The 21,743-nt window shown below is 43.1% G+C and overlaps 10 protein-coding genes and 1 non-coding gene across 11 annotated transcripts; 7 read left to right on the forward strand and 4 right to left on the reverse strand.

The window, feature by feature from the left end:
- Positions 1-97: 97 nt before the first annotated feature.
- DAP2 (dipeptidyl aminopeptidase) lies at positions 98-2,677 on the forward strand (the record flags this gene model as incomplete). Its single annotated transcript, XM_022611004.1, has 1 exon — positions 98-2,677. One exon carries the CDS (start codon positions 98-100, stop codon positions 2,675-2,677), a length of 2,580 nt encoding a protein of 859 aa, XP_022467244.1.
- A 268-nt stretch (positions 2,678-2,945) lies between these two features.
- SRP101 (Signal recognition particle receptor subunit alpha) lies at positions 2,946-4,754 on the forward strand (the record flags this gene model as incomplete). The annotated part of the gene is made up of 1 exon (XM_022611005.1): positions 2,946-4,754. One exon carries the CDS (start codon positions 2,946-2,948, stop codon positions 4,752-4,754), a length of 1,809 nt encoding a protein of 602 aa, XP_022467245.1.
- A 70-nt stretch (positions 4,755-4,824) lies between these two features.
- On the reverse strand, positions 4,825-8,037 carry HRQ1 (ATP-dependent 3'-5' DNA helicase; the record flags this gene model as incomplete). Its single annotated transcript, XM_022611006.1, has 1 exon — positions 4,825-8,037. The coding sequence occupies one exon, from the start codon at positions 8,035-8,037 to the stop codon at positions 4,825-4,827; it is 3,213 nt and encodes a 1,070-aa protein (XP_022467246.1).
- A 297-nt stretch (positions 8,038-8,334) lies between these two features.
- On the forward strand, positions 8,335-9,441 carry RTT103 (Rtt103p; the record flags this gene model as incomplete). The annotated part of the gene is made up of 1 exon (XM_022611009.1): positions 8,335-9,441. One exon carries the CDS (start codon positions 8,335-8,337, stop codon positions 9,439-9,441), a length of 1,107 nt encoding a protein of 368 aa, XP_022467247.1.
- Positions 9,442-10,741: 1,300 nt separating this feature from the next.
- KNAG0M01510 (uncharacterized protein) lies at positions 10,742-11,275 on the reverse strand (the record flags this gene model as incomplete). Its single annotated transcript, XM_022611010.1, has 1 exon — positions 10,742-11,275. The coding sequence occupies one exon, from the start codon at positions 11,273-11,275 to the stop codon at positions 10,742-10,744; it is 534 nt and encodes a 177-aa protein (XP_022467248.1).
- Positions 11,276-11,986: 711 nt separating this feature from the next.
- KNAG0M01520 (uncharacterized protein) lies at positions 11,987-12,658 on the reverse strand (the record flags this gene model as incomplete). The annotated part of the gene is made up of 1 exon (XM_022611011.1): positions 11,987-12,658. One exon carries the CDS (start codon positions 12,656-12,658, stop codon positions 11,987-11,989), a length of 672 nt encoding a protein of 223 aa, XP_022467249.1.
- Positions 12,659-13,737: 1,079 nt separating this feature from the next.
- Positions 13,738-14,457, reverse strand: KNAG0M01530 (uncharacterized protein; the record flags this gene model as incomplete). Its single annotated transcript, XM_022611012.1, has 1 exon — positions 13,738-14,457. One exon carries the CDS (start codon positions 14,455-14,457, stop codon positions 13,738-13,740), a length of 720 nt encoding a protein of 239 aa, XP_022467250.1.
- Positions 14,458-15,843: 1,386 nt separating this feature from the next.
- On the forward strand, positions 15,844-15,916 carry KNAG0Mtrna7V. Its single transcript has one exon. It is a non-coding gene; the product is annotated as a tRNA-Val (tRNA).
- Positions 15,917-16,237: 321 nt separating this feature from the next.
- On the forward strand, positions 16,238-17,470 carry PFU1 (Pfu1p; the record flags this gene model as incomplete). The annotated part of the gene is made up of 1 exon (XM_022611013.1): positions 16,238-17,470. One exon carries the CDS (start codon positions 16,238-16,240, stop codon positions 17,468-17,470), a length of 1,233 nt encoding a protein of 410 aa, XP_022467251.1.
- Positions 17,471-17,733: 263 nt separating this feature from the next.
- HNT2 (bis(5'-adenosyl)-triphosphatase) lies at positions 17,734-18,351 on the forward strand (the record flags this gene model as incomplete). Its single annotated transcript, XM_022611014.1, has 1 exon — positions 17,734-18,351. The coding sequence occupies one exon, from the start codon at positions 17,734-17,736 to the stop codon at positions 18,349-18,351; it is 618 nt and encodes a 205-aa protein (XP_022467252.1).
- A 447-nt stretch (positions 18,352-18,798) lies between these two features.
- Positions 18,799-21,651, forward strand: RSC3 (Rsc3p; the record flags this gene model as incomplete). Its single annotated transcript, XM_022611015.1, has 1 exon — positions 18,799-21,651. The coding sequence occupies one exon, from the start codon at positions 18,799-18,801 to the stop codon at positions 21,649-21,651; it is 2,853 nt and encodes a 950-aa protein (XP_022467253.1).
- Positions 21,652-21,743: the final 92 nt, after the last annotated feature.

Raw genomic sequence — 21,743 nt, forward strand, 5'->3', positions numbered from 1 at the left:
TTATATATATTGAACAATATCAAGCAGAAGAATGTGTCACAATGCAGGAGACACATAGTACACGGTTCAACCTCTTACCCACTAGTGCCAGTGCAACATGAGCAGTGGTGAAATCCTTGACGGTCCAGCTACTCGAGACGGCGGGAGCGCCAATGGTCCGCTAGCACAGTCGATCCCGGATCTGGAAGTCGAACGGATCCCAGATAGCCATTTCCAGCAGGCAAGAAGGCCCCTGTGGTCCCATGTGGTGAGGCTTGCCCTTCTATCTTTGCTGATCATATGGGGCAGTGTGCTGGTTTTGAAGTCAATCAACCAGTTGATGGGACATGGTGGGAAATCAGGAGGCAATACTGGTGATGGTGGTGACGATAAGGGACACGATCGGTATCGGTTGCCTAATCCTAACGTCACAGATGATGGATTGCTGAAAGTATCGTTGGAACACATGAGAAACTCTACTTTCAAGCCCAAGTTTCAGACTCTGCAATGGGTGCACGTTATGGACCATCAGGGGAAGGGTGATAATGGGCTGTATTTCACTTCAGTTAACCATACCTACTTGGTGAAATCTGTGGTCGATCACGACTACTCTAAAGTGTTGTTTGAGGGGGAGACATTTGTTTACGAGGGGTATAACTTGACCGTGGACAATATAGTGGCCTCTCCAGACTTGAAAAGTTTGCTTATCAGGTGTAACACAGTTAAGAACTGGAGACATTCGAATTTTGCGTCTTACTTCGTATTCGATGAGAGATCCTCCACATTCCACGCCATTGGTGATAATATTGCGATTGCACAATGGTCCCCAACATCGGACCGGATCAGTTACGTGCAAGATAATAATATCTACATTTACAGTCTCGAGGATCTGGCTACCGTGGTGCAAGTAACAGATGACGGTAGTTCGCAGGTGTTCAACGGTAGACCAGATTGGGTTTACGAGGAGGAAGTGTTTGAGGACGACAAGGCGCTATGGTGGTCACCACAGGGTGATTACCTGGCATTTTTGAAGATTGATGAAACTGACGTTTTGGAGTACACTATCCCCTACTTTGTTCAGGATTTGAAGGACACATACCCAGAAATGAAAAGCATCAAGTACCCAAAAAGCGGGACGCCAAATCCACAAGTGGAGCTGTACGTTTATAACTGTGAGGAAGACTCGTTGTATGAGTCGCACATGAACACCCTACATGATTTGGAAAGCATCTTGTTGACTGAGGTAGTGTGGGTGGCTAATAACAGTGTACTGGCTAAGATCACGGATAGATCATCTGATTTGCTCAAAGTTGTTAAGATAGACGCGCTTGAAGAGGACACGACGGTAATTAGAAGCGAAACACAGGCAAACAATGGGTGGTGGGAAATCACCCATAACACAATGTATATCCCGAGGGATGTGAAGAACGGAAGACCCCATGATGGGTATATTGACGTTCTACCAATTGATGGGTACAACCATTTAGTGTATTTTACTCCTGTGAATTCTACCACCCCTAAGGTGCTGACAAGAGGCAAATGGGAAGTAGTGAACGGTCCCATATCATTTGATGCAGAGTTGAACAGAGTTTTCTTCGTTGCCAAGAAGAAATCCTCAATGGAGAATCATGTTTATTACATCAATCTTTCAAATCCTGAAGAAGTTGTAGCTGTGTCCGATACATCTGCACCAGGAGTATACGATATCAGTTTCTCCGGAAGTTGCAAGTATGCACTTTTGACGTACAAGGGCCCAAAAGTTCCATACCAAAAGATTATCTCGTTACAGGGAGGGGATGAAAGTATCGAGGGGAGCAGGATCGGCCGCACTTTGTTTTATTTGGAGGACAATGAACTGTTAAAGACCGTTATGGCAGATTACGAGATACCAGCAAAAAGATTCCGGGAATTGGATTTGGGGCTCGATGAGAACGGTCAGAAAATATTGGTAAACTCATTTGAGATTCTGCCCAGTGGGTTCAATGAGAAGCTGAGAGATTACTATCCGGTGTTCTTCTACGCATACGGCGGCCCCAATTCGCAACAGGTCGTTCAAACTTTCTCGGTTACCTTCAATGAAGTAGTCTCCGCTCAGCTGGACGCTATCGTCGTTGTGGTAGATGGGAGAGGTACAGGGTTCAAGGGGACCAAATTTAGAACGCTAGTGCACGATCATCTGGGTTCTGTAGAGACCGAGGATCAAATCGCGGCAGCGAAAATGTACGCTAAGAAGCCATACGTGGATAGCAACAAGATATCGCTGTTTGGTTGGTCGTATGGTGGGTACCTCACTTTGAAGACTTTGGAGAGGGATGCCGGTAAGTATTTCAAGTACGGGATGGCCGTAGCGCCTGTGACGGACTGGCGGCTGTATGATTCCGTATACACAGAGAGGTACATGCACACTCCACAGGACAACCCAGAGGGGTACTCAGAATCGAGCGTCAACAATGTTGAATCTCTTGCGCAGGCAAAGAGGGTTCTACTGATGCACGGCACGGGCGACGACAACGTCCATTTCCAAAACTCGCTGATCCTCATGGATAAATTGAACCTGGCAAGCATCACGAACTACGATGTCCACGTCTTCCCGGACTCCGACCACAGCATCAGTTACCATAACGCCAACGCAATCGTCTACGACAGGCTCCTTCAGTGGGCCAAACGGGCATACACGGGCCAATTCCTTGAGGAATAGTGCAAATAATTATGTAACTTCACTGTATATAAAGCTGTTTCTTGGTAGGATAACGAAGGTGACAACTAGATGGTCTCATCGAGCGACGCACCACTGCTATCCTCTTTTTGTCCAAAGAGGTCTCAATGCTCTGTCTCGAGAAGTGAAATTTTTGGGAACAAAATTGCTGTCAATTCTTAAATTTGAAGTCTCGAGATGATGACTTGTACCTCGTAGAGTAGTCAATTGTTGGTTTTCAGTGTTAGCAAAGAAGTCCTCCCGTGCAAGTATGTTTGAGCAGTTGGCCATCTTTACCCCCCAAGGTCAGGTACTTTACCAGTTCAATTGCTTGGGCAAGAAATTTGCCGAGTCTCAAATCAATGCGTTTCTGAACCAGCTGATACTGTCACCGGTGACCAAGAAGGACTCTGTGGGTGGGAAGTTCAACTTGGTAAATGTGCAGAGCGGTGCTACAAAGTCCTTCTGTGCCATGTTCTACGTGGCGAAGCAACCGGAGTTTTACTTTGTCATAACATTTGCGGAGCAGAATTTACAACTGGATAGAGAGGCTGAAGAAACTTTAACTCTGGCGTTGAAACTGTGGGAATCGTTGGGGATCCGTGAAGATATAAATGAGAATATGAGCAAGAAAATGGATGAGCTTCATGATTTAGAAGAGTCGTTGGCGAAATTTGACCAGTTTTTGAGGGCTAAATATGAGGAATCTATCAAGTACACCGTTAGTTCTACGCCTGCTGCTGCGTCGAAGGAGCAATCTCCAGGAAACACAGTGGGTAAGAATAAGAATAAGAAGGTGCAGCAACAGGCTCGGAGCGCACCATCGAACCAAGGGAGAAAATGGGGCCGCGATGGGGTGATCGAAGATACGAGCAATGTTGACATGAAAACTTTGGACTTTTCCTCAAAGAAAACCAAATCTACTTCTGATAACTCCGTTTCTGTTCAAGAATCAGCGATCGATAAAGATTCGTTTGGTAATAGAACGGAGGGAGGAGACTTCTTGATCAAACAAATCGATGATTTGCTGACGACATCGGCGAAGGAACCCACCACCACTTCAGGTGCTAACAAGTATGCTAACTCTGCCTTTGGATTTTTGCAGAAGCACTTTCTTGGTAACAAGACGATAACTGAGCAGGATCTAGTCTCCGTCCTGGACAAGCTGAAGCAACAATTGGTCACCAAGAACGTCGCACCGGAAGCTGCCGATTATTTAACTGCACAAGTTAAACGCGACATTTTAGGATCTAAAACAGCAAACTGGACCACTGTCGAGGATACAGCACGCGAATCGTTGACGAAAGCGCTTACTGAGATCTTAACACCCGGTGTTTCCGTGGATCTTTTGCACGAAATTCAGAAGAAGACAGGCAAAACAGATTCCGAAGGGAAGAAGTCACCCTATGTGTTTTCCGTCGTGGGGGTCAACGGTGTTGGTAAGTCTACAAACTTATCCAAGCTGGCGTTCTGGCTACTTCAGAACAGTTTCAGAGTGTTGATCGTTGCTTGTGATACATTCAGGTCTGGTGCCGTTGAACAGCTTAGAGTGCACGTTGAGAATCTTGCACAGTTGATGGATCAATCATACGTTCGTGGGTCTAGGAATAAAAGGGGTAAGACAGGTAACGACTACGTTGAATTGTTTGAGGCCGGTTACGGTGGCAGTGACCTTGTAACCAAGATTGCTAAGCAAGCTATCAAATATGGGCATGACTACGATTTCGATATAATTCTGATGGATACCGCTGGGAGAAGACATAATGACCCAACATTGATGTCGCCCCTTAAATCTTTTGCTGAACAGGCCAAACCAGACAAGATCATCATGGTCGGTGAAGCTCTGGTTGGGACAGACTCTGTTCAACAAGCCAAAAACTTTAACGACGCCTTTGGGAAAGTACGGAATCTGGATTTTTTCATCATCTCAAAATGTGATACAGTCGGTGGTATGCTCGGTACGATGGTTAACATGGTATATGCTACAGGAATACCAATCCTTTTCGTCGGTGTTGGTCAAACATATACGGACTTGAGGACGTTGAGTGTAAACTGGGCAGTCAACACCCTAATGTCCTAAGGATTTTGTAATATATACACAATGACATGGTATAATGTAAGTATAGAGCTTTGTATATTATACTACACCCTCATGATAAATTATCCGCTATTTTGAAATTGCCGGAGAACTTAACATGATCCAGCACGGGGACTACCGTTTCTACTTTTATCTCTGGCATATTTGGCTCCGGTCCATCTTTAATCGTATCCAGAAATTTGGACTCATCGTGACCCAGAATGTAATGCAGCAGCAATAATGCTCCAGGTTTGGAAAGTACGAGACAGTTTTCCGTACAGTACGCTCCTGCCACACAGTTGGGACACCCATCATCACAAGGACAATCCTCGATCCTTTTCAGAGCAGTGCTAATTATCTCATCCATATGCTCAAATACTTTGATAGAAAGGCCGGATCCGTGTTCACCCCCTTTCGAATCATAGAACACTAATCTGCCGGGGCGTTTCCTCTTCGTCTGTCTTTCGGCGAACTCCTTCTCCGGTGCTTTGCATTCTGTGACAATTTCATCAACACCGGCCACGATGAACCTTGGTAAAATACCCATTATTGCATGTTGGCTTGCATGTATTGCACCTGCGATACTCAACTGTTTTTGTTCGCATAGTTCCAACGCTCTTGGAGGGATGTCAATCCATAATCCCTTAGAATAGAAAACTATCGGATCGTTGTGAGTCTCTACAGCGTCAATTATTCTCTTGTACTTATCCATTTTGAAAAACCCAAAAACGACTATAGTGGTTCTCATTTTACCAAAATACACGGGCACATCGCTGTCAGGCAGCGACCGCACTATTTCGATCAGTTGTGGGTCCACATCTGTGTAATCTCTTTGCTGGGTGACCCAATCTACATCTACTCTCTGTACTGTGGCGTACTTATCGTCGGGATTTACCTCTTTCACGAGATACGGATAACCTTGATGAATAAAGATACCCCCATCGTACAAAGTAAAACTCGTGCGTTTCGTTTCCACTTGCTCTATCACAATATTTCGATTGTTTGTGATATCCACCACGGCAAACATATCTTCATCCCCACCTCTTAGTGATATAAGTTTCGATGGCCAGGGTAGAAACTTATTACTAGCGTGATACCCTTCGTCGTTGTGTAGTAATTTGGTCTCGCAGATTTTTGCAAGGCTTTCCTCCTCAAAGTACTGTTTATCCCGCTCAATTACAATAGGTAATTCGAATGCAGCACATTGTATATGCCCCTCGAGAACCAACGGATTTGTAAAGTCCAAAATCAATTCTTGGTACGAATCAGTGTTGTCTGCATCAAGAAGAGCCTCGGGGTGGGCGACATAATGCTGATCTACGGGTGAATCCGTGGCTACTACAAGAGTTAACGAATCGTTGTTTCTTCTACCAGCCCTACCACTTTGCTGATGGAAGTTTGCTAGAGACAGCGGGAACCCACACATTAGAACTGCATCCAGACCACCAATATCAATACCCAATTCCAATGCATTGGTTGAAATTACCGCTTTCAAATTCCCATGAAACATCTCTCTTTCGATTTTACGTCTATCTGCTGGCGAATATCCTCCTCTATACGACATAACGTCGGTCAACAAATCCGTTCTGTTCATCTCAACAAAAATACTCCTTACCTCTTTCATCAACAGTTCACATACTCTGCGCACAAAACAAAAGGCAATGGTTCTGACGTTTTGTAGAATTAATTCTACCAGGATTTTGGCGGATTCCCCAATAAAGTTCTCACGTTTCCTCATATGTTGCCCCAAAATAGGTGGGTTCCAAATAACTAGATTCTTCGGCCCATTTGGGGATCCGTCCTGCTGAATGAGTTTTACCTGCTCAACACCGAATATGTCTTTCATGTGCTCGACAGGGTGACGAAGAGTGGCAGAGCACGAGATGAAGTGTAATTCATGGTTTTGATAATGGACTTGGCAAATTCTCAAAAGACGTCTCATTACCAGGGCAACATTAGAGCCAAAAAGCCCTCTGTAGATATGCAGTTCATCAACAACGACAATTTTCAAGTTGTAAAGAAAGTGTTTCCAGTTGGTATGGTTAGGTAGAATGGACGCATGAATCATGTCTGGGTTCGTAAATATGACACGTGCGTTTCTTCTTATCTCCCTACGATCTGCCTGTTCTGTGTCCCCATCGTATGTATTGACACTTATACCTTTCAGTTGTGGGATCTTGGATATGATCGCTTCGAAGGAACGCTTCTGATCCTGAGCTAGAGCCTTTGTCGGAAAGATATACATAAAAGTCGCCTCAGGATCTTGCAACAGTATATCTATCGCTGAAACTTGGTAAATTAGCGATTTACCCGATGACGTAGAGGTTGTAATTATCACATTCTCTCCTTTATGCACAGCATTCAACGCATCAGCCTGGTGTGTATAAAATTGCTGATGCTCTATCGCATTAAATATTGTTGGAGACAAATCGAAATCCAATTCCCCGTATTTTGCTGACCTGGCTGGTATTATGAAATGGTCCTTTATCTGGTCATAGTAAGAATCCAATTTTTTGAATTTTTCAATCATGGATTTAATGCTAGGCCGCTCTAAACCAGTTTCCTCGTCCACGGATACTGTATCTCGCTGTTCGTCGTCATCTGTGTTTTTATTTGCCCTGGCTTTTGTTAAGGCTTCGATTGGGTCCTCATAAGACTTTTCCTCAGGAACGTATTTTGCAGCCACTTTGGTTAATTCGTCAAAGGAATCGCATCCCCTGCTTTCACACGCGCTACAAAATTTCTGTAAGTTGTTTTCAAACCGTTCAGAACGTTTCAATATCATCTTTTTCATTTCGTCAGTGGTGTACGCGGGTAGTTTTACCTTGTGGCTGTTATTGTACTCATCTGAATTCGATCGCGTCCAAGAACGCTGCATGTTACCATCTACAAACTCAAACAACAGTAGCTGAGTTGATAGCTGTCCCTTGAATTGATCCTCAACATTCTTTAACTCAAATATATCGTTTTCCCTCTGCTGGTACCCGCCGTTCTTAAAATCAAACCTTTTAGTTTCGGTGATGATTTGATTCTCATCAATATATTTGAATTCACAATCTCGAGGCATTATAGCGACAATCCTGGCAAGGTCTAATTTAGTAATCGGTCGTCCAATAACAGAAACAAGTGGAGTTGTCAAAGTCTTGAACGTTGGAACGACGTGTTTCCTGCACATGAGAAACGTATAAAGGGTGTTCAAACGGGAAAAGAGATCCTTCACCTCCCCTAGTTTACCGTTTGTCTCCCTCTTCAACCGTTTTGTCACCCTGAAATCATCTGAGGACATCTTTTTGCTTGGACATGTACAACAGCGTGTCTAGAACAGCAGATACCAGTAAGTCAGCTCAATGTTCTGTTCTTCTGCACCAGTAGCATCGCTTAAATAAAAATGGGCTTGAAATATTTTTTATCGAGTTTTTTCAGTTAAGAATTAAGTATCAAGTATATAACTTCAAGAGCAGACTATTCAGTAAGCCGGCTTCTCTCATCCATTGAAGGACAATAATTTGATCACTTTGTTTGTTCTTGTTTAATCCTACCTTCTTTCCTTTATTTACGTGAAGAGTTTAGCTATCCCCCCATCATGTCGTTTTCTCCAGAACAGTTTACTGAGAAGCTGAATGCGTTAGAGGACACACAAGTATCAATCTCGAATTCGTCCAAGTGGTTGCTCTCGCAGTATACAGAAGCCGATCAGGTGTCACAGTGTTTGAAAGAATATATGACACAGAGCGGGCTTAGCAATAGAAGGAAAATGTTGGCCGTCTATTTAGTTAACCATGTTGTACAGCAAGGGAAGGTCCAGAAGATTTCACAGTTTGAAACTGCGTTTGCCAGCGTATTCCCAGGTGTGATAAGAGTGATTTATCCGAAGTTCAATGAAGACTTGCGGAGGAAAGTTAGGAGGGTTGTTGGTATTTGGAAACAAAGGGGAGTCTTTTCTGGAGAAGTTATAGAAGAAATGGAGGATGTGTTTCAGTCAGCAAAATCTGTTCCAGCAGCTGTCAAGCCGGAAGAGGGTAGAGTATCATTGGATCAGGGAGGTACGTCCATACCTCCAGAATTGAGGGAGGTTTCCGCCCTTTATGACAGGTTGCACAAGAATAAGCATAATGTTATAGGCATAAAGAAACGGTTTGACGAAGCTATAAATGAACTGGACCCACACAGTTTAGTCTTTATGGAAAACTTCAAGACAGTGTCTAAAATTGGGAAAGTTGCTACGGAAACAATTCAAGATAGACAAACTGTGAGAAACGAACTCATATCGAAGTTACAGAAACTTTTTGAGATACAAAGAGCTGCTTTAGAACAAGATCAGATCATGTTGAATGAGATCGATTTTGCCCTTGATTCTAAGGACCCTGAGCAAGTCAATCAAGATGCAGCTATAGAAGATGTGTTGCCGACTTATGAGCCAGCAACTGGGGATGGTGGTGATTCTTCTAACAGTGATGCTAGTGACGATGGCAGCGACAACTCTGATGACAGTGAAGATCATGATGTTAGAAAGAAAAGACCGGCTGATTTAGCAGAAGCTTCTGGAGATGACTCTAGCAAGCGCATCAGGGATTCGGCTGATAAGGAGGAAGAATACGAGATCGAAGGTTACACAGCAACAGAAACCCCAGCGGAAGTGGGGGTCCAGACTCGAACGGTGCGGTTACATCAAGTATACAAGATCTACTAAGTAGACTAGCTAGTTGACGAATAGATATGTAATGGTCTGTGACTGAGCTGTTATGTTCCGAACTTGAACAGTCCATATTATTTTCCGTGAAGCACAGTAAACCTTCTATGTATTGTTCGAACTATAGTTTCATATGTAAAATTGTCGTAAGCACCCTTATTGTCTACCGACATAAGCAGAGATTAATTGATTACAAAGAAGTAAAGGAAGTAGAGAGACAGCGTTGAATCTTTTAACCGTTGTGTTCAAACCGAGTAAACATGTACTGTTGTAAGTACACTGTGTAAGCAGTTTATTATGTATATGCAGGAGGTATTTCTACCCAAGAAATATATAAGTCGCAGAACACGCCGAGGATATACGCAAATACTTGCAATTTATCAGTTGGAGATCTACTACTTTCCTCTCACAATTGTAAGAGCTTGTAACTTGTAGGATACACCCTTGAAGAAAATACTTAAAAAGACAGGCAACAATTGTATCAATTTGACCTAACACTCTTACAAGTTACAAGAAGTAAGTACTACGAGGGGGGCCGGTTAAAAGGTAAGAATATAAATCTTTGGTAAGCTAATATAATGGTAATAAAAAAACAGTTGAAGCCGGGTGCGATTGATGCACCAGCTTATGCAATGCAAATGCAATAATTGCAGAGATCAGAAAGGCCTGGTTTAGCGCCTGATGGTATAAAACTTGACCCATATGGCATTTTCGTTTATTTTGGACAGAACGTAGCTTGACTGAAGCATTTCGCTAAGGTGCCGTAAGAGGAAGTCTTTGCCGAAATGACGTTAGAGAAGCGCACCAGTTCCGGAGCCAACGTTTTATTGTTTGCTTCCATTAATGTGAGTCTTCTCTGAACCTTGTTTAACTCTTTCTCCCTGTACCGCGCGTAGTCTGATTCCAGCTTTTTTCTGGAGCGCTTATCATTAGTAGACTCAAGCGCCGTCAAAGAATTGTTATCTTCCTCAAGGATCTTTACCCAAATTCAATGCAGTAGACTGTGATTATCCTGTAATCAATTCACGCTTAAAAAGTTTCCGGAAGAAGGCTTTTGTTGTCTTCTTTGCCTTGCCCTTTACTTTGTGGAAACCCTCCGATCAGGACAGTTTTGAATCTTTCATAAAAGATTGGATCACTTTTCGACATCTGGTGGACTCGGAGTGCCCAATAGCATTGATTTTTTTTCAATGGTGTAGTTCAGCTTTGCGCATGACTTTAAGATTTTAAGTTTGGCCGTACTCATTGTAGTCCTTCTTGTACGTCCTCTCACCACACAGGTCCTTCTGCTCTGGTGGTACTAAGAGCCGGCGCACCAATTGGGGTTGGTGGCGTGCTTTGTTCTCGAGGGTACTAGCTCACTGGGTATATGAGCGTTCGCCTTAAGGCATGGGGAGACTATGGGGTCGAGTTTGATAATAGGGACTATGTTTGAGGCGGTCGAACTGATCGTGGCAGTGACCGGAGATTCAACACTTGAGGAAGTTTCCGAGTTGTACCTCCAATTCATGGAAGATTGAATACTCATTACCTCTTCACTGTCGTTCGTGATAGTTTCGCAGCTTTCTCTCTCTTGTTGTTCAATCATGCTACGTCTGATCAATTCCTGCTCATGCAGATAGGCAATAAGATCATCATTTGCTGCAATTTCGCCGTTGTTCACTTTTTGTAGCAAGTCATAACAACAATGTGGGATAATGTCATTACAAATGTTACAGCCTGTTGGACGGACATAACATGAAATGTCCAGTTCAGGAACTTGTTTCTTTTCTTTTTTGACCAGGTTAACAAACAAGGCTTCTTTGGTCCGCTTAAAAACTGAGGTAAACTTCATAACTAATTTTGAAATGTGTCGCACTGTGATTTCTGGGTAGTACGGGTGGTGATATGTTTAAAAAGTAGAAAAAATACTGGAAGGGAAGTGAAGGGAAGCGTTCTTAAGAGTTAAATATGTTTGTGATCTCTTAAAAAATGCCTTAATATTTCTAAAAAACAGCTTTTTGTGACACAAAAACTGTTTAACCGCTTGATAACAAAACAATGCAAAATAGCAGCTCCTAATATATGGGGCTTTCCGCGGTGTATTCTTCAGCTCTATGTAATTCAAATACAAAATTGGAGATGTTTGGTTTAGTTCAAAAGAAATCTCTTTCCAGTTTCTTTCTACTTTCTACAGGTAAGGATAGTAAATTGCTTGCAGTTAGTTCAACCTACGTAACCTGTTCGGTGCTACGCCCTCATGTCCTAGTAAGGCACATACAATAAAGTAATAACGCAGCCAACAACTCTGTAGCTTATCTTGGATAGGTCCATACTGTCAGAATCAAAAAGTTTTTAGAATGAACCATGTAATCTCTACCTGAAAGAGCTAGAGACAGAGGCCAAAGGACAGTGGAATCTTTGCTACCCATTACTTATTGCTTACACACGTACTGTTGTAAGTACACTGTGTGAACAGTCAGTTTTGTAAATGCAGGGGGGTATTTCTATCTAAGGAATATATGAGGTACAGAACACGCCAAGGATGTACGTAAATATTTACAAGCTACACACCAAACTCTCTGCGAAGGTGTAAGGACCAAACTAGAATTGTCAATGCCGTGACCATTAAAATCATCTTGCACTGGTATTTCCCCAGTGACCCGCACAGCGCCATTGCCCCGCCTAACAGGGCCATCACTGCTATGAGTCCCCTGAGAAACGATTCCAGTCTCGGGTGCCTTGGCGTCCTTGCCAATGTTAAAAACTCCATCGGAGAGCCAATTTCTTCTAACTCTCCACTTTCAAAGTAGTCTGAGGGTAAAATTTCACTTAGTTTTAATTTACCCTTTATGTAGTCTTTAACTTTCTCCAGGTAAAAGTCTGGAGTTGTTTCGATGGCAAACTGAAGCCCATCTTGGATGTTATTCAAGATTGTTGTAACATTCTCAGGATGGGCCTCTAATAGTTTCATCTTGTTGGCCAGGATTCCCTCCACAATTGGGAGGGGAAACACAAAGTCTCCATAAGTTTTCAGAACCTCGGAACTTTGTGCTGTGATGTTGGCAACCTCATCCCTAAATTCACCAGTCGAATAAGGTGCCAAATTATCCAGCATATTAGAGACAGCTTCTTGGTAGGAGTCTCTCATGTGCTGCTTTAGCCTGTACCATTTGCCTTGAACCGCTTGTAGTCCAGACAGGACAAGTAGACCTTGAATTATATTAGTGAATCTCATTATTGTAACTGCTGTTTAGTTGATTTTGGTACTCGCTGGTAATGAATACTTGAGGATAGGGAAGAAAGATGAGAAGATGTATGGACTGGATGAGGGATGTCAGAAATAGCCTGCCCTCTTATACAAAATATTTTGAACTATTACAAGCACGAGTAAAAGAGGGGGCGCCATGTCACTCGGCAATGAGGATCCTGATCATCGTACGATTTTTCAGCAAATAATAGCAGACCGCTATAATCTCGCCACTTTAACTGACCCAATTCAGAACACTCCAGTACGTTCCCGCTTTGCAACCGGTACACAATACATGCTTCTGGGTATGCACAATGGACCCTGATTATCGTACGTTTATTCGCAAATAATAGCAAAATGGAAACACAATAGTCTACTCACTGCAAGCTGAACCGGTCCCTAAACGACACAATTATGACACAATCATAGCAGTCAATGCGGAACCTGTGACAGTGACTATTCATGGGTCTTCTATGGACCGCTGAACTGTCAGTCGTTAAGCAGTCGTGGAGCTATTGTTATGCAGCTATTAAGGACCTTTTTCTAAAAGAGGAAATAAACCCTTAATGAGGCATATCCATCAGCTAAGCCGTTGGTATACCGTACCTTCTCATAGAATGGTAGTGGCGATGTTTGCTGCCTTGCTGCTGCTGTCGTTGCTACACCCTTATGTTGTGTCCATTAGCTTGAACGTCTAGTTGTTTTTAAATTATGAAGGGGGGCCAGAAAAGGTAATATTTACAATCGCTCTCTCTTGTTCGAGCTCCAAGCAAGCACACTGAAGAATGAGTTACTAGGTTTTAGCATACGTCTTGTAAACCATCTATCCAATCCATATATGCAATCCCTACTGCTCATGGGTATTTACTGGACAGACCAACAGTCGTGAGCCAGTTCTCTATTTTTATCTTTTTATTTATTTATTTATGCTTAATGTTTTTTAGCCCGACGACCCCGGTATAGTCAAACCAAACTTTGTGGGCAGCATTAGCACAAGCATTTTTGAATGATAAAGTCTAAATGATCCTTCAGCCCCTAAAAGCTTTATGAAGTGTCCTCGGAAAATTCTAGTTGGTACCGCAACACTGACGATGTTGAATCTTTACGCTTCGTTTTCCCATCTTTTCAGTCTCTTTCCACAACCGAGAGTAGCCTAATGGGACTCTAGATTTGTCGTTTACTGTTAGTTCACCAAGAATGATGAAGTTTTTACGAGGGATTACAGTATTGGAAGCTTTGTTTGTTGAAGACTTGTGGTTTTCCTTCTGTTCAATCCTTTCCGGTTGGAGTTGAGTCTGCCTATTATTTTTCAGTGAGTTATCCTTGGCTTTATTTGTTTCTATCCTGTTACGGGAACCGGAACTTTTGCAACGACTTTTAATTTGGTGAATTGCGTTTCTAAAGCGTTTGAACCTTCTTTCTTTGGTGTCTTGCTTTGGTGTATCCTCGTCTATTTTCTTCTTTCCCGTGAAACCTTTTATCGATGTGTTTATTCCTTTAACAGGTTCGGTACTAACAGGTTTGACACTAACAGGTTCGACTCCAAAGTCCATGTCACTCAAGGAATGTACTACATCTAGCAGTCTGCTCACTGTTTTGGATCTGGGAATACCGTGGTCTGAACCAAAATTATACGTGTAATACATCGGGTTGTAAGCATCCATCCTACTTTTACCTTGAAAGCGCAATGGTCTGTTTTTAATTAACTCAGCTTTTGGACTAGGTCCCAACGCTCCTTTTTCGAGTGGCTTATACCAATAGTCTTCCCAATACTTTTGCCAAACCATCAACTTTAAAATATTGTCCTCTGGATCATTGCTGTCAAACGCATTCTCTCTGAGTGCTTTTTCAGGCAATGATAATCGCCAGTCACCACTAATGCTTTTAACCTTTTGTGAAAATTCAGGTTTATCAATGTTTCGGCGTGTTTGGTAAGCTCGCTTATCTGAAGGAGTAATACAACTTTCTTTTTTAAGCTAGGTTTACGTATACTAGCTTTGTGTACGCTTCTAAATTCCTTATTTTCTGTAACTCCTCTAAACAATCCACTGATAAACCCTCTATTTGTTTTTGGTTCCGGATAAGTGGAGTCTATAGTCTTATTGATCGGCATTAGAAAAAACACAGAAACAAATTATTGAAATATTAGTGGTTTCTGTTTTTCTAGTAGATGATGCGTGGTTTTTATTAAACGTCGTATATGCCAGCTTTCAGAGAGAATTCAGAATAACGGATGAATAAATGTTTGTCCATCCGTACAATAATTTTTTAATTTTTGACACAAAATTCTCAAAAATGGTCATAATTTTTAAACAAACTGTTCTCAAAATGTCAAACTGAAGAAAAGAGGAAATTGTAAGAGCTAACGTAGATTGTAATTGAATAGTGTGCGTAAAGATAGTTTGATATTGTTGGATATTGTCTTTCTCGCCGTGACTATCCATTTTAAGTAGAGATTGAGAGATGACTTAGGTAAAGTTGACTTCTTAGTTATACTATATAAGTAAAAGGTTCGATGGGCTCTTCTGTATGTACCAGAAAGATAAAGACCGATAATATGGATATAACTAGCCTTTATATATGTGAAAATTTCCCAGATAATCTCAGAGTAGTGTGCATGTTTCACAGTGTAACATATTAACTTCCTCGTGGCATTAGTGTTATACGTTTCATAGTTGTCACGTGCCATTATCGTTTCACATTCTGTTTATGCCTATGATGATATCTTAAACTCTAAGGTATATAAGAGTTCAACAGTGATCAATTGTCTGTCCTCTCTATATAAAGATTATATAGAAGGAGAATATATAAAGGAAGTGAGACGAGGATTCCAATGGTTGGAATCTGTGGCCTTTATATAATAATTGGTGAAGCTGGATCAGACCGCATTAGCTTGGGTCTGTCCATTCGTTATATGTATATTGCGTGATTATTGATTAGTGCATGTTGCACTTTGCGTGTTGCATGTTGCATAGTAACTATTGTTTGTCGCTAAGGGTTGCCTTGTGGAAAAGGACTTATTGTTTATATTTCGTATAAGGGGTTGTTGTGTTGCCTTGTGGAAGAGGGCTTATTGGTTTGTGTCTGAGAACTGTGAGAGTTCGTGATGAGAGCTGGGTCTCGTAATTGGAACTGTGTGAGTTCACATATTGTGAAAAAATTCAAAAAACCGTGTTCCAATAGTGTAGCGGTTATCACGTTGTCCTCACACGACAAAGGTCCCGAGTTCGATCCTCGGTTGGAACATCTTTTTGTTTTTTGCACCATTCAAATGGTGTTAACCCAAAGGTTGGCATTCTGTTTCTATTTTTTGGTAGGATCCGGTAGAGTTGCAACAGCCAAAGACCTGCTATTTTGCTTATCCCACTGCTACTGGACCTCACTCTTGCAACAGATGGAAGATTCGTTAAGAAGAGATGGTCTCGAAGCGGAGATTTGAATAAAGTGAAATTAAAGAAAAAAAATCATATATATAATTTCTACTAACTACTTAAAGCGGCTTCTTCTTGCGGGGCTCCAGGGAAAGGGGCAGCTAGTTGTGCATTCTTTCCCGAAGGTCACCGGAGTATGGCAAACAGATCAAGGCCTCAGAAGACAAGGGTGCCATACAGAAAGTATGTTGCTGGCGAGGGGTTCTCCAAAGTAGGCTTTACGAGACAAGACAGAGCCCATAATAAGGAGGATGTTGTTGCGGTGGATAATGCCGCCAACGACCAGCAGGAGCTCCCCAGATCCTCGTTGAATCCGAACTCCATGATGACACTTCCCTGGGAGTTGCAGAAACTCATTATAAAATACTCAGAGAGGCCGGCGCTAAATTATCTATTGGTATGTTCGCGATGGTACTGGTTAACCGTGCCCTTGATATACCGTAGTCCGAAGTTGACTAGCAAAAACTTCAGCAACTTTGTTACCGCGGTGATTGCCGATCGGAAGAAGAAGATGGGATCTTACGTTTGTGAACTGGACCTTTCGACGATTATGCAAAGTGGCAAGAACTCATACGTGTCAAAACTTTTGCGACGGTGTTCCCCGCACTTGGAAAAGTTCACCGCGCCGCAGACAAGTTTTGGGTACGCGCCGTTAATATCGTTGAAGGCATGCTGCGAGTTAAAATATCTGGATCTAGGATTAGTCTCCGAAACCGTTAAACTGAAAGAGCTGTTCCAAGCGATCAAGAACTTTACTAAGCTAACTCACCTGTCGTTCCCACGGAGCTCCATAGATTGCAAGGGATGCGAGGGGTTTGTTTGGCCCTCTAATTTACAGTACTTGAAATTGAGCGGTGGGATAACAAACGAATTTATTAGAGACACTACATGGCCGGCCACAATAAAAACGCTGGAGTTTTCGTACTGTCCACAGATCGACGAGAACTCACTATACGTTCTTTTGATGAGGATTGGCAACAATCTCAGACATTTGTACTTCCACTACCCGATGCCTTCCCTTAGAGACAATTCACTGGATTATGTTTTCCGTTACTGCACAAACCTCATCTCCATACAGTTAACGGTAGACTACGTTACGAAGTGGGCGTTCTCGGAGTACATGCTCGTAGAAATAGAAGGCTTTGAAAGACCATTGAAAACCATATACCTGGTATCAAGCGGCGCGCTCGGGATGAGCGCAAAGATCCACCCAGACGATTTCACCATAGCCATTATGGAACAAAGGTTACCACATCTGCAGAATCTGAGCGTCTCCTCCAAGCTCGGTTGGGACATGAAGAGCAGCGACGTGGAGGACCTAGTCACGGCAATCGACGACCAAGATGGCGGCCTTTACTTGAGCCACTGAGCACGTTGTGCTATTCCATTTCCCCCCCTCGGCAGTGGGGGGCTGCATCTCTCTTATAGGTTCTGCTCAGGAATGTACCTGATATCAATCTATTAGTATTGTTAGTATTATTTTTAGTATTGTTACTAGTATTATTTTTTATTCTCAGGAAACCTTCAAGGAAACGGAGGCACGTAACAGAGTGACACAATCCGCACGCACCTGTGTTTCTCTCGAGCTATATTTACAGGAGAAGGATCAGCGACAGATAACGAGAGTCTCAGATGTCGAACAAGATATACTTCAGCAAGTTCTTGGTGACAGACCAGGTTTTTTTCAAGACGAAATACAACTATGCCCTTGTGAACTTGAAGCCAATACTTGCGGGCCACGTATTGGTGGTCCCCCTGAAGAACACCGCCATCAGTCTGTCCCAGTTGACCCCCGTTGAGACGCAGGACCATTTCAACACCGTACAACTAGTCCAGCAGTTTATAAAATGGGTATACACGGCGGATGCTATGAATATAGCCATCCAGGATGGTCCCGAGGCTGGACAAAGTGTCCCGCACCTGCACACACACATCATCCCAAGGTACAGGGTAAATAATATTGGCGATGAAATATACGAACGCATTGACCAGTGGGATTGGCAAGAACACCGCGCGGAGTACCTAAACAATGGTGGAAGAGCCGCCCGTAAGAAGTCGATGGAGGACGGGGTCCCCGGGACAGGCCAAACCCAGCCACACTCTGAAAGAGAGTTGAAGCCGGACAATTGCCGCACCGCGAGGACCCAGGAAGAGATGGCAGTGGAATGCAAGATGCTCAAGGACAAATTGAAGGAATACCTTGAGGAGTTCCCACACATGAGGCAATGGATCCTCGAGGCAGAAAAATAGTGTGCATGGGATTCAAAGCCATTGAGGTGGATCCATCCAGAGGCAGGTGACGATTGCCGCCGGCTTGGAGAAGCCTGCGGAGAGAGAGATATTGGGAGAGGGCAAGATACCTGGAATTTAATTAGTTTTAAAGCAGTTTAATGAATTATAATGTATGGACGCCCAGGCTGTTCTGCTCCGCCAATTTTTACTGGGTATACTTACTTTTGCAGTCGCATGGCTCGTCAGTGGACTGCTTCTGGAGATGCCGAGACCCGCAAGGGCAGGAAGTTGGCACCCAATCACGTGGCGGTCTACATTACCCGGATCTCGTGATTTTTCGTTTCTTCGAAGCTGTTGGAAGAAGATGCTGGCGAAGAAGAACACAGGCCGGCATTGGATGGCTTCCTGCACTGCTACACATCGCCAATTGACTGGTTTACCGCGTAACATACTTCCTGTGTTGTTATGGCCGAATTGAACGGGAAACGCGCGAAGCGCCCGCCCGCTTGTATTCAATGCCGGAAACGGAAAATTGGTTGTGATCGTGTGAAACCGATCTGTGGGAATTGCCGGAAGGGGAACAAACCCAACTGTTCCTTCCCGAGTGACTCTGGACTATCCCCACAGTCTCCAGCTGCGCCGCTAGCTGTGCCCGAGACGCATCAGCACCAGCGGGCAGCTCCACCACCACGTCCGCAGCCTCAACTGCAACGGCAACGGCAACCACAGCCCCAACCACAGCCGCAAACACAACCTCAACCACAGCCTCAACGATTACCGATACTGCAGCCGCAACAGCAGCAGCATCCGAAACAGAAACTACCAAAACAACAACGTATATCACTACAACAACAACAACAACAACAACATGTGCAGCTGTCTCAGCGGCAGCAGCAACAGCTCCGGTCAAAACATCGTTTTACGCCGCCTATCAAGCAGGACCGGTTTGTGATTCACAAATCGTCTGCAAGGGAATCTTCCCACACTCCACCCATCAAGGAAAAACATCTCGCGAAGAATGTCCCACGTAGCTCTGATCTGTCTGCACTGCAACAGATAAAGGAGTATAACACGAAAATGGAGCTACTCAGAGTGTCAAATCAAAGGATCTTTTCAGCACCTCCCAAAAATACACCAAAAACACAATCTTACATTCCACGATCCGCAGCACCTAGACTGGAGAAGAACCCGGTTCAGTCACTGGCAAATACAAACGTTGAATTAAATTGGGTGCAAGGACCAGCGATTTTTGATCCAGCGGATACTCCGTATACACCACGCGATGCTGTTTTGACGGAACTGCCTCTCTTGCAGGCAAGATTGTTTGAATTGCAAGCTATAACGGGGAAACAACTAGACAGCACATATTTGTCTCTAGAGGACCCCTCGGTTGCGAGACCTACTGGTGAGGACTACGATGACGAAGAGGATGATGACTACGACAGTAACAATACGGACAACCGCTCGCAACGGCTCAGCACACTGGATCACCAGCAACAGCTCGGTTCGGGGGGCAAGCCCACCAGTCCACCAGCCAACTCGATCGACGAATTTAGAGATCTCGACCCGACGTTTTTGGACCCGAACGAAGTCTTCTCCATCTTTCAAAAAAATGCCAGCGTTATAGATGAAAACCCAATTTTGGATTCACCAAGTTCTATCTTCACTTTGAAGTTCCTAAGGAATAGGGACGACTTTCTCTTTAAGTTCATGGAGATTTTCCGCGGAATATATGGAGAGCATGATTGGGAAGTAAGGGATATACCTGACCCTGTTGCAAACAATATAAACGATAAATCCCTAATAAGGTTTCCCTTCCCCCTACAATGCCTGGCCGTAATAAAAAAATACATCGACATTGTCAAAGAGAGCGGCTCCTTGATCCCGATATTGGATCCCGTTGACCTGCTGAAAGCGCTAGAAAGGGAACTGGTCAACAATCAAACATTCGTACCTAAGGACCTGACCCTCTCGCAGTTGGTCACATTCGGACTTCTTTCTCTTTGTCTGCTACTTACCTTTGAAACATTGTCTTCTACGGTGTTGATAGTACTGAAAGATGCGCAACTGGATATGTTCAAACAATTGCAACAGTTCTTGCCCTTTTTGCTAATCAACGTTCAAGTCATCAAACTTGAAGTACAAAAACGGGCACCCTCTACGGAATCCGTAGACTATCTGAAATTTTTGGCGCTAATGAAGTACTACTACTCATTGACTTCCTTTGCCTCAAACAGAATTTCTCTAGATTTTGACGAGGATATGCATCTGGCGCGACACCAATCCCTAAATTGTGAACAAAAGAATGAACAACAGATACAGCTTTGGAACTTCATTTGTAAAAATTATCTCAGAAGACATCTGTTCAGGGGACAGTATCCAGTCTTCACCAGTCCGGAATGTGGTTTTGGGTCAACCCCAATTGCCGACTTACTGTTTCGGAAAGAGCTGGACATGCTGAACTCACACACGGATTTGATCAAATACTTGCAAAGCAAAGACCATATAATCTCATTAAAAAGAGTCATTTTGTCAAGAGACAGTTTGAAAACAAAGTACGCGGACTTATCTAGGAAGTGCCTGACACCCGCCTCATTAATTAATGGTGTTGTCGATTCGTTGATTTATAGAAACACCAGTCTCTACGTTTCTTACTTCCTTCTACTACAGTACGAAGAATTAAATGACGTGGAAAATTTTGTGGAGTGTTACAAAGAGTTTTTACCTCTGATACAAGATACGATATTTTTTGTCTTCTCCAATTTGGCAAACAAGAATTTTGCAGGTTACGAGTTTCTGTTCATTAATCAGCTTTTCACGTTAATGAGTACTTTCTCCGACATGATTTTTGGTCTGTATTGCCGTGGTAACTTTGCCTACACTAATAACACAGCTTCAGAGGCGTCGGACGCTGAGCGTACAGAGACACAACAACACAGTGACCTGTGGATACTAATATTGAGGAAACTGTTCATGTTGCTGTTTGACTATTCCAAAAACTGTAAAATAGTAAACCCGTTGTTGTTAAAGACTACAAATAAGATTGTCATAATACTCTCATTTGATTCGATTCTAAACGATGAAACGAAAACGGAGAAGGCCGCCAACATTAAGTCCATGTTTTCTGGCACGAACAATATATTTGAACGCATCCCAATGAACCGAATCACACAGTTTAATGTCAAGATAAAATCTATATCAGAATCTCTGATTAACTCAGATTTTTATAACCGGAGGGAACCCTTTAAACCAACGGAAACAGAAACTCTTAGCGTTACAAAGGACAATTTCCAAAGATGTTACGAATCGTTTTTATGAGGAGCTTGATTAAACAACTATTTTTTGGAGGAACCAAGACTAACTTGAATAGTGTATGGGAAGCAAAAGGTTCATATTTAAGTACAATGTAT

The sequence above is a fragment of the Huiozyma naganishii genome, chromosome 13 (assembly GCF_000348985.1).
Source record: "Huiozyma naganishii CBS 8797 chromosome 13, complete genome".
Classification (NCBI taxonomy): Eukaryota; Fungi; Ascomycota; class Saccharomycetes; order Saccharomycetales; family Saccharomycetaceae; genus Huiozyma; species Huiozyma naganishii.